The sequence below is a fragment of the Schistocerca gregaria genome, chromosome 5 (assembly GCF_023897955.1).
Source record: "Schistocerca gregaria isolate iqSchGreg1 chromosome 5, iqSchGreg1.2, whole genome shotgun sequence".
NCBI lineage: Eukaryota > Metazoa > Arthropoda > Insecta > Orthoptera > Acrididae > Schistocerca > Schistocerca gregaria.
Window position 1 is genome coordinate 461,948,982 of NC_064924.1, and position 12,833 is coordinate 461,961,814.

The following is a 12,833-nucleotide window of genomic DNA, read 5'->3' on the forward strand; positions in this document are numbered from 1 at the left end:
CCCCTCTTTTAAACCAACCAACCTTAAGATCACTGCTGTTCCATTAGGTGGTATGTTACTGTCAGTTTGTGTTTTACAGTAATGGTGGTCGTGCCAACTTGTCAGTAGTTAGCTGATGTACAACTCGCCTGTTTATTTTATTCTGAGCAGGAGTATATTCTGCCCTGAGCCAACCCCAATCAATATTTTAATAAACATTTTTCTGAGGAACATCATTATTATTTTTTAATTGGTACAAGATAATAGTAACAACAACTGGGTGGACATATTACTCTCCTTTTTGCAGAAGTTCTCATTTATAATCATTGATAAATTACTCATACCTCTGATGACTATTTCTTACATGCATTTCGTCTGACATTATGATACTGTTTTCCTCCAATACACAAAAAAGAAAAAATACAATTTATGATCATAGGCAATTCAGATTAAAAAATGGATTAATTGATTAATACATAGTTATAATTTCAAGTCTTAGTTTGCAGCTGCCAACTCACTCTCAGCACTCCATAAGTTTCGCATGCTTTCTTCTTTAAATGATTTGCATTTAATGAGATAGTTTTCTGACACACCCTTAGTAGAATTTGTAAATTGTTGTATTTTATTCTTGTAATGTATATATGTGAACATAGAACAATACATGTAATATTTACATTCAACAATGTGCAGGGTTGGCTGGACTGGTATAACATCATGGGTACAGAATCATAAGTTACTCACATTTATTATGGGCTACTGCATCCTCCTCGTATCTGTTGGTCTCTCCAACAATCAGGTTCTTCAGAGGCACCTGAGACTACTATTTCGTCGACCCAACTGGAATTGGAGTTGAATATTTGTGATATACATAAAAAGTTGTATTTTATTATGATTAAAGGTGTAATATAATAAGTGAAGTGCAATTTGTGTGTATACTTCAAGTGAGGCTTTGTGATTGTTACATGTTGTGACACTGAAATATCTAGAGTGTCGGAGTGCAAGCATTCTTCAAATTTTGTTTTTTATAAATTCATGTATATATTGTGAAGTGATGAGTACAAACTTTTCATACTGGAAAGACATTTCACTAATTATTGACCCATATTTTTTTAACAACATTAAGACTGATGAGAATTTTTAAAATATTGATCTCAGTACAGTCACAATGCTTAATGTTTTAATGCATTGTTTCTTTGATTAATACTCTAATGTGTGTCTCTTTCACTTCTTACAATGATTACTTGTGTTATCCTGGTTTCCAACCCTCTGTCGAATTCAGTAGCTAAACTAACTCTGTGGCAGCATTGAGCAGTGTGTTTCTGCTACATGACACTAGATGTCAGGTGAGTTATATATTTTTCACTGTTTTTATGCACATTTATGTACTAATGTTTTATGAAGTAGTGATTGATTTATTTAACTGAGTACTGTTGTGATGTTTTAGAACCAAGGTGAGTTCTACATAGACACAGGTGTCATCTCTTTTTTTTGTTTACCTAAATGTTTTGCTAATGGCCCACACAAATCAAGATAACAGAAAGTAGACTAAGGAATTTTTAAGGTACATTATTTTAGTGAACTTTAAGAACTGAGAATTAATTCACTAATGTTTTGTGACTAACAAAAGTTAGTCCTACATGCGATACTGTGAGAAAGAAAATGCTGTGCTGTGCTCTGCTCTGCTATGATGTTGTATGGTTTTCTTTTATTCCATGCAATAAGACAGATTAATTCTACCAGTATGTTCTCTCTCATTGCTTATATTTCAGAAATATTGTAACAACCTTTTCTGTATCTCAGTTGAATTATGATTGGAATACTAGTATGGATTATGAATTTGCAAAAACAATAAACGAGACTCACAATCAGAGAGAGGAAGAAAGAGGGGATTGACAGGTGGGGGGAGGAAGGAAAGGACAGAGAGAGAGGCAAAGGGGAGATGGACAGAGAGAGGAGGGAAGAGGAGATGACACACAGAAGGAGAGGAGGGGAATGGACATAGAGGGAAAGAGGAGATGAACAGAGATATGTGGGAGCGGGTGATGGGCACAGAGAGGAGGAGGAGGAGGAGGAGGAGGAGGAGATAGACAAAGTGCGGGTGTGGAGAAGATGGACAGATAGAGGGGGAAAAGAAGATCATGACATATGTTTAATTCTCAAATGTATTTAACAATTGCTGTGTTTGCTAGTAGCACATAACATCACTCTGACAACAGTGACAGTTTGATGAGGAAGAGTGTCCACAAATTTGTTCATGTGTGCCGTATCCAATTAAAGCCACTTCTTGTTGAATTGGCCCCATAGTGATATCTAACTGCAGGATGTTGATTGATCCATTTCATACTCTGCTCCAAATAATCTCAGTTATTTTCTGTGTGATGAGGATAGGTAATTTAATGGGCCAGTTGAGAAGTGATTGAGTCCCTAAGTGTTCATCAAACCAGGAACATATGTGAACAAGGTCCTATGTCCACATCCATACTCTTCACATCACCTTATGGTGCATGGCAGAGGGCACCTTGTACCCTTTCTGGTCTTTCCTTTTCCTGTTTCACTTGCAAATAGTGCGAGGAAAACAACTGCCTGTATGCCTCTGTACAAGCTCTTATTTGTCTTATTTTTGTGTCTCTTTAAGCAAAATGTATGTTAGTGGCAACAGAATCATTCTGCAGTCACCTGCAAATGCCCGTTCCCTAAATTTTAAATTTTCTCAATAGCATTTCATAAAAAGGGTATGTGTATGAGAAAAGGGCAGCCTTAGGGATTCACACAAGTAATGCTTTCTAAATCTGGTCTAATATATGGACAAGATTTTCTGTCTTAAGGAAATTTATTATATTTGAACTTAGATTATGCTCAAGAATCTGCAGCAAACTGAAGTTGATGATATAGGTCTGTAATTTTCTAGGCCCTTTCTTTTATCTGTCTTTTATACAGGATTCACCTGTGGGTTTCTCTGGTTGCTTGGGACTTTGTTGGATGAGAGATACACAGTAAATGGTAGCTGTGTAGGGGTCAAGATCGAAGACTACTTTTCATAAAACCAAATTGGGATGCCATATGCACCTGATGACTTATTTTCAACTTTGTCAGTAGCATCTCAACGCAAGGAATATTTATTTCTATGTCCTCCATAAAGGAGTCTGTGGAATGGTTAAATGTTTGTATGTCTGTCTGATTCTCCTGCATAAATGATCTCCTTCAACATGAAATTTAAAACTGCAGCTTTTCTTTTGTTCTCTTTTATTGCCATGTCAGACAGGTCAGTGAGTCACTGAGTAGACTTCTTTGATCTGCTAAGTTATTTTATGTAAGATCAGAATTTGCTTGGGTTCTCATTAATGTTTGTAAGATAACAAATGCTGAGGCCTTAGACTAGAGTTCTAATGTTTAAATGTGCATCTGTCATTTGGTGTGGTGTTGGTCTAGCTCAAGGGTTGGAACTTAAGCTACTGGGTTTCAGGTAATTGGAAAGATGAGACAGACACAACACACAAAGTATTTCCGTGCTGCAAAAATGTGTCATATAAGCCCACACGAAACAGAAGGGGTGTGATGGCAAGAACACTTACTGAACACTGTAAGTCCTGTATATTCATAAGCACTAGATCCTATAACATTACATTAACTCCAAAGCTACTGATTTGAGAGCACCGGTGAGATAATTCCATTGCTACTTAGAATGTTTCTGTACACCAAAAACTATGCCAGTTACTCAAGAGTAATTGTCATTCACACTAATTCATTAACCAATTAATTCTATGAGAACTGCAGGTGCTACGAACTCTAACTAGATGGCTAAGGAAATCTACTGGTAACAATATAACTTGTCAAGACTGTGCCATGATACACTAAATAGTTTTAACATTGCCAGCAATGAACAGTTTTACAGTTAAACAAACTAATCTCCAAAGTAACACGTAGTATGAAGTCAGCACATTGTACGCACATCCATTAAACGAGTCCTATGTTAGTTATTTTACAGTATTCAGTGTTTTTAATAATTATACTAAATTTATTTAAATTGATCATTAATAAAGGCTTTTGCATGTAAGTATTCCGCAAAAATTGTAAATTCTGAGTGCGTTAGGTGTAGGGTTGTAGAAAGACTACTTGAAATAACTGACCACTTCTTTGTGTAAACAAGTGTTGCAAAAATATTTTAATGTGTGTTTTTTTAATAATGTGGGAACTGATAGATTTATAAAGTAATTTGTAGTCGAGAAAGAGTGCTATATTTATATATTTGTAGTTTTAATATTTTATCTGCAATATTTGAAGCAATGACCATAGAAGTAAATTTCATTGTGACGAGCAGGGAAGTGTGATGTCAGTCATGCTACATAAGGAAGACGTGTCAGTGATGTGAGGTCTTCAGTGTGAGAGTTGTGGTTGCGGTCTAGGTGGTGACTTCAGAATAGGCTGGAGACAGATTTTGTTCAGTGTCGTAGCCACATTGAGTGTGAAAAACTTTTTAATTTTTAAAACAATGGAAAACCAAGGCCGGAATGTAACAGTATTATGAAAAGGAAAGTCGCTACTCACCATATAGCGGAGATGCTGAGTCACAGTAGGAATGGGAACAGGGAAGGGGCTGGATGGATGAGGACAATGACTAACAAAGGTTGAGGCCAGGAGGGTTACGGGAATGTAGGATATATTGCAGGGGAATTTCCCACCTGCAAAATTGAGAAAAGCTGGTGTTGGTGGGAGGGATCCATATGGCAGAGGCTGTGAAGCAATTATTGAAATGACAGATGTCTTGTTTGGTAGAATACTAAGCAACAGGGTTGTCCAGTTGTTTCTTGGCCACGGTTTGTCGGTGGCCATTCATGCGGACAGACAGCTTGTTGGTTGTGATGCCCACATAGAATACAGCACAGTGGTTGCAGCTTAGCTTGTAGATCACATGACTGGTTTCACAGGTAGCCCTGCCTTTGATGGGACAGGTGATGTTTGTGACTGGACTAGAGTAGGTGGTGGTGGTGGTGGTGGTGGTGGTGGTGGTGGTGGTGGTGGTGGGAGGATGTATGGGACAGGTTTTGCATCTAAGTCTATTAGAGAGGTATGAGCCATGAGTTAAGGGATCTGAAGCAGGGGTTGTTACGGATGGATAAGTATGTTGTGTAGGTTTGGTGGATGGTGGGATAACACTGTGGGAGGTATGGGAACGATTGTGGGCAAGACATTTCTCATTTCAGAGCATGACGAGAGGTAGTCAAAGACCTGGCGGAGAATGTAATTAATTTGCTCCAGTCCTGGTGGTACTGAGTTATGAAGGAAATGCTCCTCTGCGGCCGGCGGTGGAACTTTGAGAGATGGTGGGAGACTGGACAGATAAGGCACAGGAGATTTGTTTCTGTACAAGATTGGTAAGATAATTACAGTCTGTGAAGGTTTCAGTGAGACCCTCGGTATATTTCCGAAAGGAACCATTCGTCACTGCAGATGTCATGACCACGGATGGCTAGGCTGTACGGAAGGGACTTCTTGGTATGTAATGGGTGACAGCTGTCAAAATAGAGGTATTGCTGGTGGTTAGTATGTTTGATATGGACAAAGGTACTGATGTAGCAATCTTTGAAGTGGAGGCGAACATCTAGGAAGGTAGCTTGTTGGGTTGAGTAGGACGAGGTGAAGCAAATGGGGGGAAAGGTTGTTGAGGTTCTGGAGGAATGTGGGTATGGTGTTCTCACCCTCAATCCAGATCGCAAAAATGTCATCAGTGAATCTGAACCAGATGAGGGATTTAGGATTCTGGGTGCCTTGAAAGGTTTCCTCTAGATGCCCCATAGGTTGGCATGGGATGGTGCCATGTGGGTGCCCATAGCCGTACCGCAGATTTGTTTGTAGGTAATGCCTTCATAGGAGAAGTAATTAGGGGTTAGGCTATAGTTGGTCATGGTGACTAAGGAGGAGGTTATTGGTCTGGTATCTGTTGGGCGTTGGGAAAGGTAGTGTTCAATAGCGGTAAGGCCATGAGCATTAGGGATGTTAGTGTAAATGCAGGTGTCATCAATAGTGACAAGCAGGGCACCACGTGGTTAAGGGACAGGAACTGTGGAGAGATGGTGGAGGAAATGATTGGTATCTTTTAAATATGAGAGTAGGTTGCAGGTAATACGTTTAAGGTGTTGGTCTAGGAGAGCAGAGATTACCTTAGTGGGGGCACAGAAAACGGCTACAATGAGACTTCCTGGGTGGTTGGATTTATGGACTTTAGGAATCATGTAAAAGATGGGAATGTGGGGGTTGGTAGGGATGAGCAGAGAAATGATATCCAGGGAGAGGCTCTGGGATGGGCCTAAGGATTTTCGGAGTGACTGGAGATGCTGTTGGATTTGTAGAATGGGGTCACTAGACAAGGTTTGTAGGTGGATGTATCCAGGGTTGCCACAAATTCTGGAAATCAAGGGATATCAGGGAATTTCAAATGTATCAGAGAAATTCGAAAGAAACCCTGGAAAAAACTCATTTTTGTCTCGGTAGAAAAAAATGGCTTTTTTATTGAAGCTGAGTACGTGCTCCATTTCCGTACACTCTCATTCTTCTCACTTTTTCTATCACTCCCCTCATCTTGCAGTCAGTGCTGCCACCATTTCTTCCCACTAGCCTAGAAGCTGCCAACAAGAGGCAGGGAGGCACAACAAGTAGTTTGTTTGGATCTGATTCTCAGAGACTGGAGATGTAGTGGCCGGAGACTGCCGTCATGTGTGCATGAGTTGAGTCTGAGTGATTGTGTGAGTGTATGTGCGCACTCGTTTCCTGACAAAAGCTGTGTATAAAAATATAGTTGTGAGAAAGTGATTGTCTTTTCTATATGGCTCAGCGATAATCTTTACGGTGGGTTGCTACCTGTTCTCATTAGTATTGACTCTGTGTATTTGCACATGTTATCTGTTGCATGGATTGATTGCTGCAGTCTCATTTCATCAACATAGTGTCTATGACATGTGAATAGCTGGCCACACAAGTGGACTTCCATGATGGGCCAAAACCGCAGGCCATGTCTGTGGGTGTTTCTAACAGATTGGGCTTGCTGACTTGAAGCCCATAGTTTCCCACTAATGTGTGGGCCCTACCTGTCGGGTGTAGTCTCATCGATCTACCCGCAGGCTGGGTCAGTTTTTGTATGGCGTAATGCGGCAGATTTTCGTATTTTGTGCATGGACCCAGGACTATGCTGCTCCTCGCCATAGGCAATGGGTTTCAGGAATTGCAACTGCCTCACTGCAAGTACATTGTACAGGGTGGCATTTTATAGACATTTATTCTAGTACATTTTGGCACTTTGAAAGTAGTTTATATGTTAGAAAGCACGGACAATAAGAAGAAGAAAATTGTGGCAGTCACTGTCTGTTTGTACGCTGTGTACTCGTGTATTTCTTGAAAGAAAAGTTGCACAATAGCTGTAAAATAATAGATGTAACACAGCGGGTAATAACCGAAAGTAACGAACATATTAGAACCAACATTTTATTCGCGGTCACCTATAGTGTTCATTTACACAACTCTTCCCCAACTGATACACTTCTATCAAGAGCCTACTTTTTTCTGATGTTATTTCTGTAATGAGTGAAGGTATTTTAAATCTGTCTTGCGACTCCAATGAAATACGTATTTTTGTCACCAAATGTGTTTCGTTTTTTTGAAATAAAAGAAAATCATTGGTCTCAATGAAACACACATACCACTTGGCTTGCATTCTTTATCCAAAAACAGTTCATTATGAAAGATGTTGATGTAAGTACTGCAGATTTTTGTTCACACATGTAGAAATACACAAGTCCTTACATTTTTTGGAAACTTATATCTTTACTTACCCTTGAGATATCAAATTTTATCAGGGAAAAAGGCTATAACTTGTCTGGAAATCAGGGAAATATCAGGGTACTCCATTTTGAGAAACTTATGTCAACCCTGTATCTGACAGCTGGCGGAGTCCTTCTGCCAGGTAACCCTTGTGGTTCAAAAAGACAGTGGTGGAGCCTTTGTCCGCAGGTAGGATTGTAAGATCAGGATCAGTTTTTAAATGGTGGACTGCGGTTCTTTCTTCAGATGTAAGGTTAGTCTGCATGTTGAGGGATTTGGGGAATGGTGGTGAGGCAGGGTTTGAGGTTAAGAAATTCTGGAAAGTTAACACAAGGTAATTTGGGGCCAGTGGGGGTGGATCACAGTTGGATGGAGGAGTGAACTGAGTTAGGTAAGGTTTGAAATTGTGGTATTTGGTTGAGTCTGATTGGTAGGGTTTATGGCAAAAAAGTGTTTCCACTGTAGGCACCAGGAGAAGGAGAGAAGGTCTTTAACAAGTTGCACATGATTGAATATGGGAATGGGGCAAAAGGTGAGGCCTTTGGAAAGGACTGATATTTCTGTAGGGCTAAGGCATCTGGAGGAAAGGTTCATGATTGTGTTTCAGGTCTGTTTAGGTTCTGGATTCTGTGTAGTGGTGGGAGTGAATTTTGGAGGGTGAGGTAAATGTAGTATGTCTGTGAGACAGGGTTTGTCAGCTATGTGGTGGTGTGGGAGAGGTTCGGAGGTTGTTGTAGAGGTTGCTGTAGAGGTGGTGGACAATGGTACTTCAAGGTGGAAGTATGAAGTGAGCAGGGTGGAGAGCTTTTTAAGGTGGCATTGTGAATGTTGCTTTAGTTCCGGAAGGGCAAGAGTTTCGATGTGTGTTATGGGTTCCAGGAATTTGGGATTGCATAGCCCTCAAATAAGAAATGTCCTGCCCACTATCCTTCCCACCCTTCCAACAACAGTGGTATTCTGCCGTCCACCAAACTTACACAATATACTCGTCAACCTCTACACAACCTCTGCTCCCAACACCTTACCTCATGGCTCATACCCCTGCGATAGACCTAGATGTAAGACATGTCCCATACATCCTCCCGCCACCATCTGCTCCGTTCCAGTCACAAACATCACCTATCCCATCAAAGGCAGGTCTACCTGTGAAACCAATCGTGTGATCTATAAGCTAAGCTGCAACCACTGTGCTGTATTCTATGTGGGCATCACAACCAACAAGCTGTCTTTCCACATGATTGGACCACCCTGTTGCTGAGCACGCTGCCAAACATGACACTTATTTCAATGACTGCTTCACAGCCTGTGCCATATGGATCCTTCCCACCAACACCAGCTATTCTGAATTTCGCGGGTGGGAAATTCCCCTGCATTATGCCCTACATTCCCGTAATCCTCCTGCTCTCAACCTTCGTTAGTCATTGTCCTCACCCATCCAGCTCCTTTCCTGTTCCATTCCAACATACTATCCCTCCCCCTCCCTGCCATAGCCTCCTCCTTACCCCCACCCAGTCGTTACTCCCATCATGCTGCTGCCAGAAGTGTGGGTTCAGTTGCCTGAGACTGCAGTTGTGTGTGTGAGAGTTACGTTTGTGTGTGTGTGTGTGTGTGTGTGTGTGTGTGTGTGTGTGTGTGTGTGACACTTCCCACATCATGTTGCTGAGTCGGGAGACAATATTGAGCATGTTGTAACTTATGATCATATACTAATACATGTGCTAGAACCACTGTTATCGTGTGTTTGAGTTCCTTCCCTTTTCTTGCGCGGTCGCGCCCACACACACACACACACACACACACACACACACACACACACACACACAAAAAATCGCATGCGCTCTGTAACAGTCTTCTTACTTACTATGTAATATACAGGGTTTGCATAAAAAATAGTGAGACTGAGCTTGTGAATCAAAATGTATTGTAGCTATTGCTACAACCATTTAGTACTCTTCAATGTTTGACCCTTGAGAGTCAACAACTCGCTGCATGTGAGATTTTCAAACTTCAAACACTGAGTCCGTGATGGCCTTCAAAGCTCTTGTCGAGGCTGCATGGACCTCCTCCAGGGTTCCATGACAGTGTCCTTTCAGGGAAATTTTTAGTTTGAGAAACAAAAAAAAAGTGTGATGAGATCACATTGGGACTGCAGAAGGGCTGGGGAATCGTTGGAGTCCCTTCCTTGAAGCAGATGTGGCTCTGTGCGTTGTCATGATGCAGCTTCCAATCATTGGCGATGGGTGACCTCATGCGATAGACCTTGGCTTCTAGTCTCTTGAGCCCTTTGCAATAAAAAGCACCACTGACAATTTGGCCTTGGGGCACAAACTCATGATGGACTACATCCCTGACGTCGAAAAACACAATCAGCATGGCTTTCACTTTCGACTTGTTAATGCGATCCTGTTTTTGACTTTGAGATGCTGTGGTGTTTCATTCAGCACTCATGCACTTTGTCTCTGGGTCATACTGAAACACCCCGTTTTCTTCTCCAGTGACAACATTATCAAACGTTTCCACATCAGCGTCAAGGCTCTGGAGATTGCCTTGGCAGGCGTCTACACGTGCTTGCTTTTGAGAGTCTGTCAAAATCATCAAGAGCATCTTGGTGCAGATCTTCCTCATCACCAGTTCTTTGGTGATGATGGTGCACTGTAATTTTTTTCTAGTCCGAGATTGTCATCATCCTGAGACTCATCTGACAGTTGGCATTCAAGAAAACATGCACACAGTTGATGTTTTCATCAGTTTTGCTGGTCGACAGACGTCTTCACCCTTCTGAAAACCTGGGCTTTTGACAGGCAATTATCGCTGTATAGGCTTACCGATACATATCCAATGTTTCCATACCCAATTTTCCGTGAAAAATATAGCATTTATGCTGAGTCTTTTGGGCGAATGAGGCCTTTGTCAAAAATGGACCACACACACACACACACACACACACACACACACACACACACACACACGACTACAGTCTCTTTCAGCTGAAGCGAGACGAGAGAAATATAATATGAAATAATTCCCAATGTAGTTCTCATTGTAATTTTTGTCACAAAAATTGATTCAACTCATGTTTGGTGTAGTCTTCTACGAAAACACCATCCTACATGCCACAATGGCTAATTGCATCATTTACCTAATACATGTTGTATCAAAAAGAATCATATGATGTGGCACATCCATATTTTTGAAACTAATAAATATATACAATAAATTTTGTTTTATGATGAACAGGAAACGTGAAAAGTTCTTTTTCATACCTTTTCATAGGTGTTCAATATCCTCCTTCAGATCTGTAGCATATGTCAAAGGGAGCGTGTTCCACAGCTGCTGTTATGCGATTTCTCTGTGCTTTCATTATTGTTGGTAACAGAGGAACATAAACAGAATCATAAAAAAAAAAAAAAAAAAAAGAAAAGAAAAAAACACCACAGGAAATAATCACATACAATCAGGTCGGGTGTCCTTGGAGGACAGCAATGTGAGGCTGAGTCGTTTGGTCCAGTGTGACCTGTCCATTGTTCAGTAATCCTGTGATTTAAAAATTCCTGCACTTCCAAATGCCAGTGTGGCAGTGCCCCATCCTGTTGGTAAATGAAGTCATTTGAATCAGTCTCCAACTGTGGGAAAAGAAAGTTCTCAAGCAAATGTGCTTCCTGTAACAGTGTTCTCAGCAAAGAAAGATGGACCATACGCCTTTTTCCATGAAACTGCACAAAACATTAAATTTTGGAGAGCCCCTCTCATGTTGTACAACGTAATGTGGTTGTTCCATACCCCGTATTCTCACATTATGGTGGTTCACCTTTACATTTAGATGGAATGTTGCCTCGTCACTAAACACTAAGTGTAGAAGAAAACTTTCGTCCTCCATCTTGCTAAGAATAAAACTACAGAGCTCCACACATTGTTGTTTGTCACCTTCTTGCAGTAGCTGAATTTGTTAAGGTTCCATGTGTAAACATCGGCACAACACAGGCCAGACAGACATCGGGAGCATGTTGAGCTGCACGGCAAATGGATTTCTGTGGGCTTTTTGTGAAACTATGGTGGATGCATTTGACATCTGTGGCAGACGCTTGAGGACGGCATGTTGATTTGCCATTACATATCACCCTGTTTCTCAGAATTGGTCTTTCCATTGTCTAATGATCTCGGGTGCAGGAGGATCCAAACAATACGTAGTACGAAAGTCGCACTGAACAGTTACTGCTGACTCGTACTGTGCAAAATGTAGAACACCATTTTTACTAGAACTGAAGGGGGTGCACAATGCTGCTACATAGTGAGAACCATGTAAAACTCAATAATATTTTAAAATTGGATGATTTGATTTGATACACTTCGTATTTAGCTTGCGTAATCTAATCTTAATCTGATAACCAATTCGTGACAATGGAAAGTGCCACTCACTTTGTTCGCCATATAGTTGGAAACCTCTTCTTTAGCTTTAAACAACCAGTAAATATACAAGTAACAAGACTATAGAGCCTCAGTCAATTAATAAAAATAAATAAAATCAAAAAATTCAGTCTACAGCTGTAAAATAAACCACACACCTTTCTCCAGCAGTTTGACAACTGGTTAGCTTGAGTCACATTGCATCTGTACGATTCTTAGGTGTCTGCAACCCAGTCTTCTATAGCCTCCTGAGGAGTCTCCTTGCTTCATCATTAAACCATTCATTTCTTACAAGAATATATGTCTCAACTAAATAATGTAGAATGTCTGTCATTACACAACATCTATTGCTAATAAGTTTCGTTCTCCCAATTGCGAGTAGTAAAAAAATAAATAAATAAATAAATAAACTTACACTAGTGCACATCTGAACATCTCTACTGGTAAGAAACTCCATAAACATGAGTGAACTCCAAACTCAAATCTTCATCAGTATATTCGTTACAACTTAAACATTTATCATACCAGGACTACGATTATCATGCGCTTCAGTAATCTTACTTGTATACCTTAATTCTCTTTGAAAGATTCCACTGAGCAGACACATCTTCTGAAATTTGTTGTGGTATTTGGAACCC

The 12,833-nt window shown here is 40.6% G+C and overlaps 1 protein-coding gene across 3 annotated transcripts in view; it reads left to right on the forward strand.

The window, feature by feature from the left end:
- LOC126273197 (protein mono-ADP-ribosyltransferase PARP16) overlaps window positions 1–1,182 on the forward strand; it is a 48,084-nt gene extending 46,902 nt beyond the window's left edge. For all 3 annotated transcript variants that reach the window (XM_049976729.1, XM_049976732.1, XM_049976730.1), the window contains exon 6: window positions 670–1,182. In XM_049976729.1, coding sequence (XP_049832686.1) covers window positions 670–832 — 163 coding nt within the window. In that variant the 3' untranslated portion in view covers window positions 833–1,182. The remainder of the gene's footprint in view (window positions 1–669) is intronic.
- The last annotated feature ends 11,651 nt before the right edge of the window (window positions 1,183–12,833 follow it).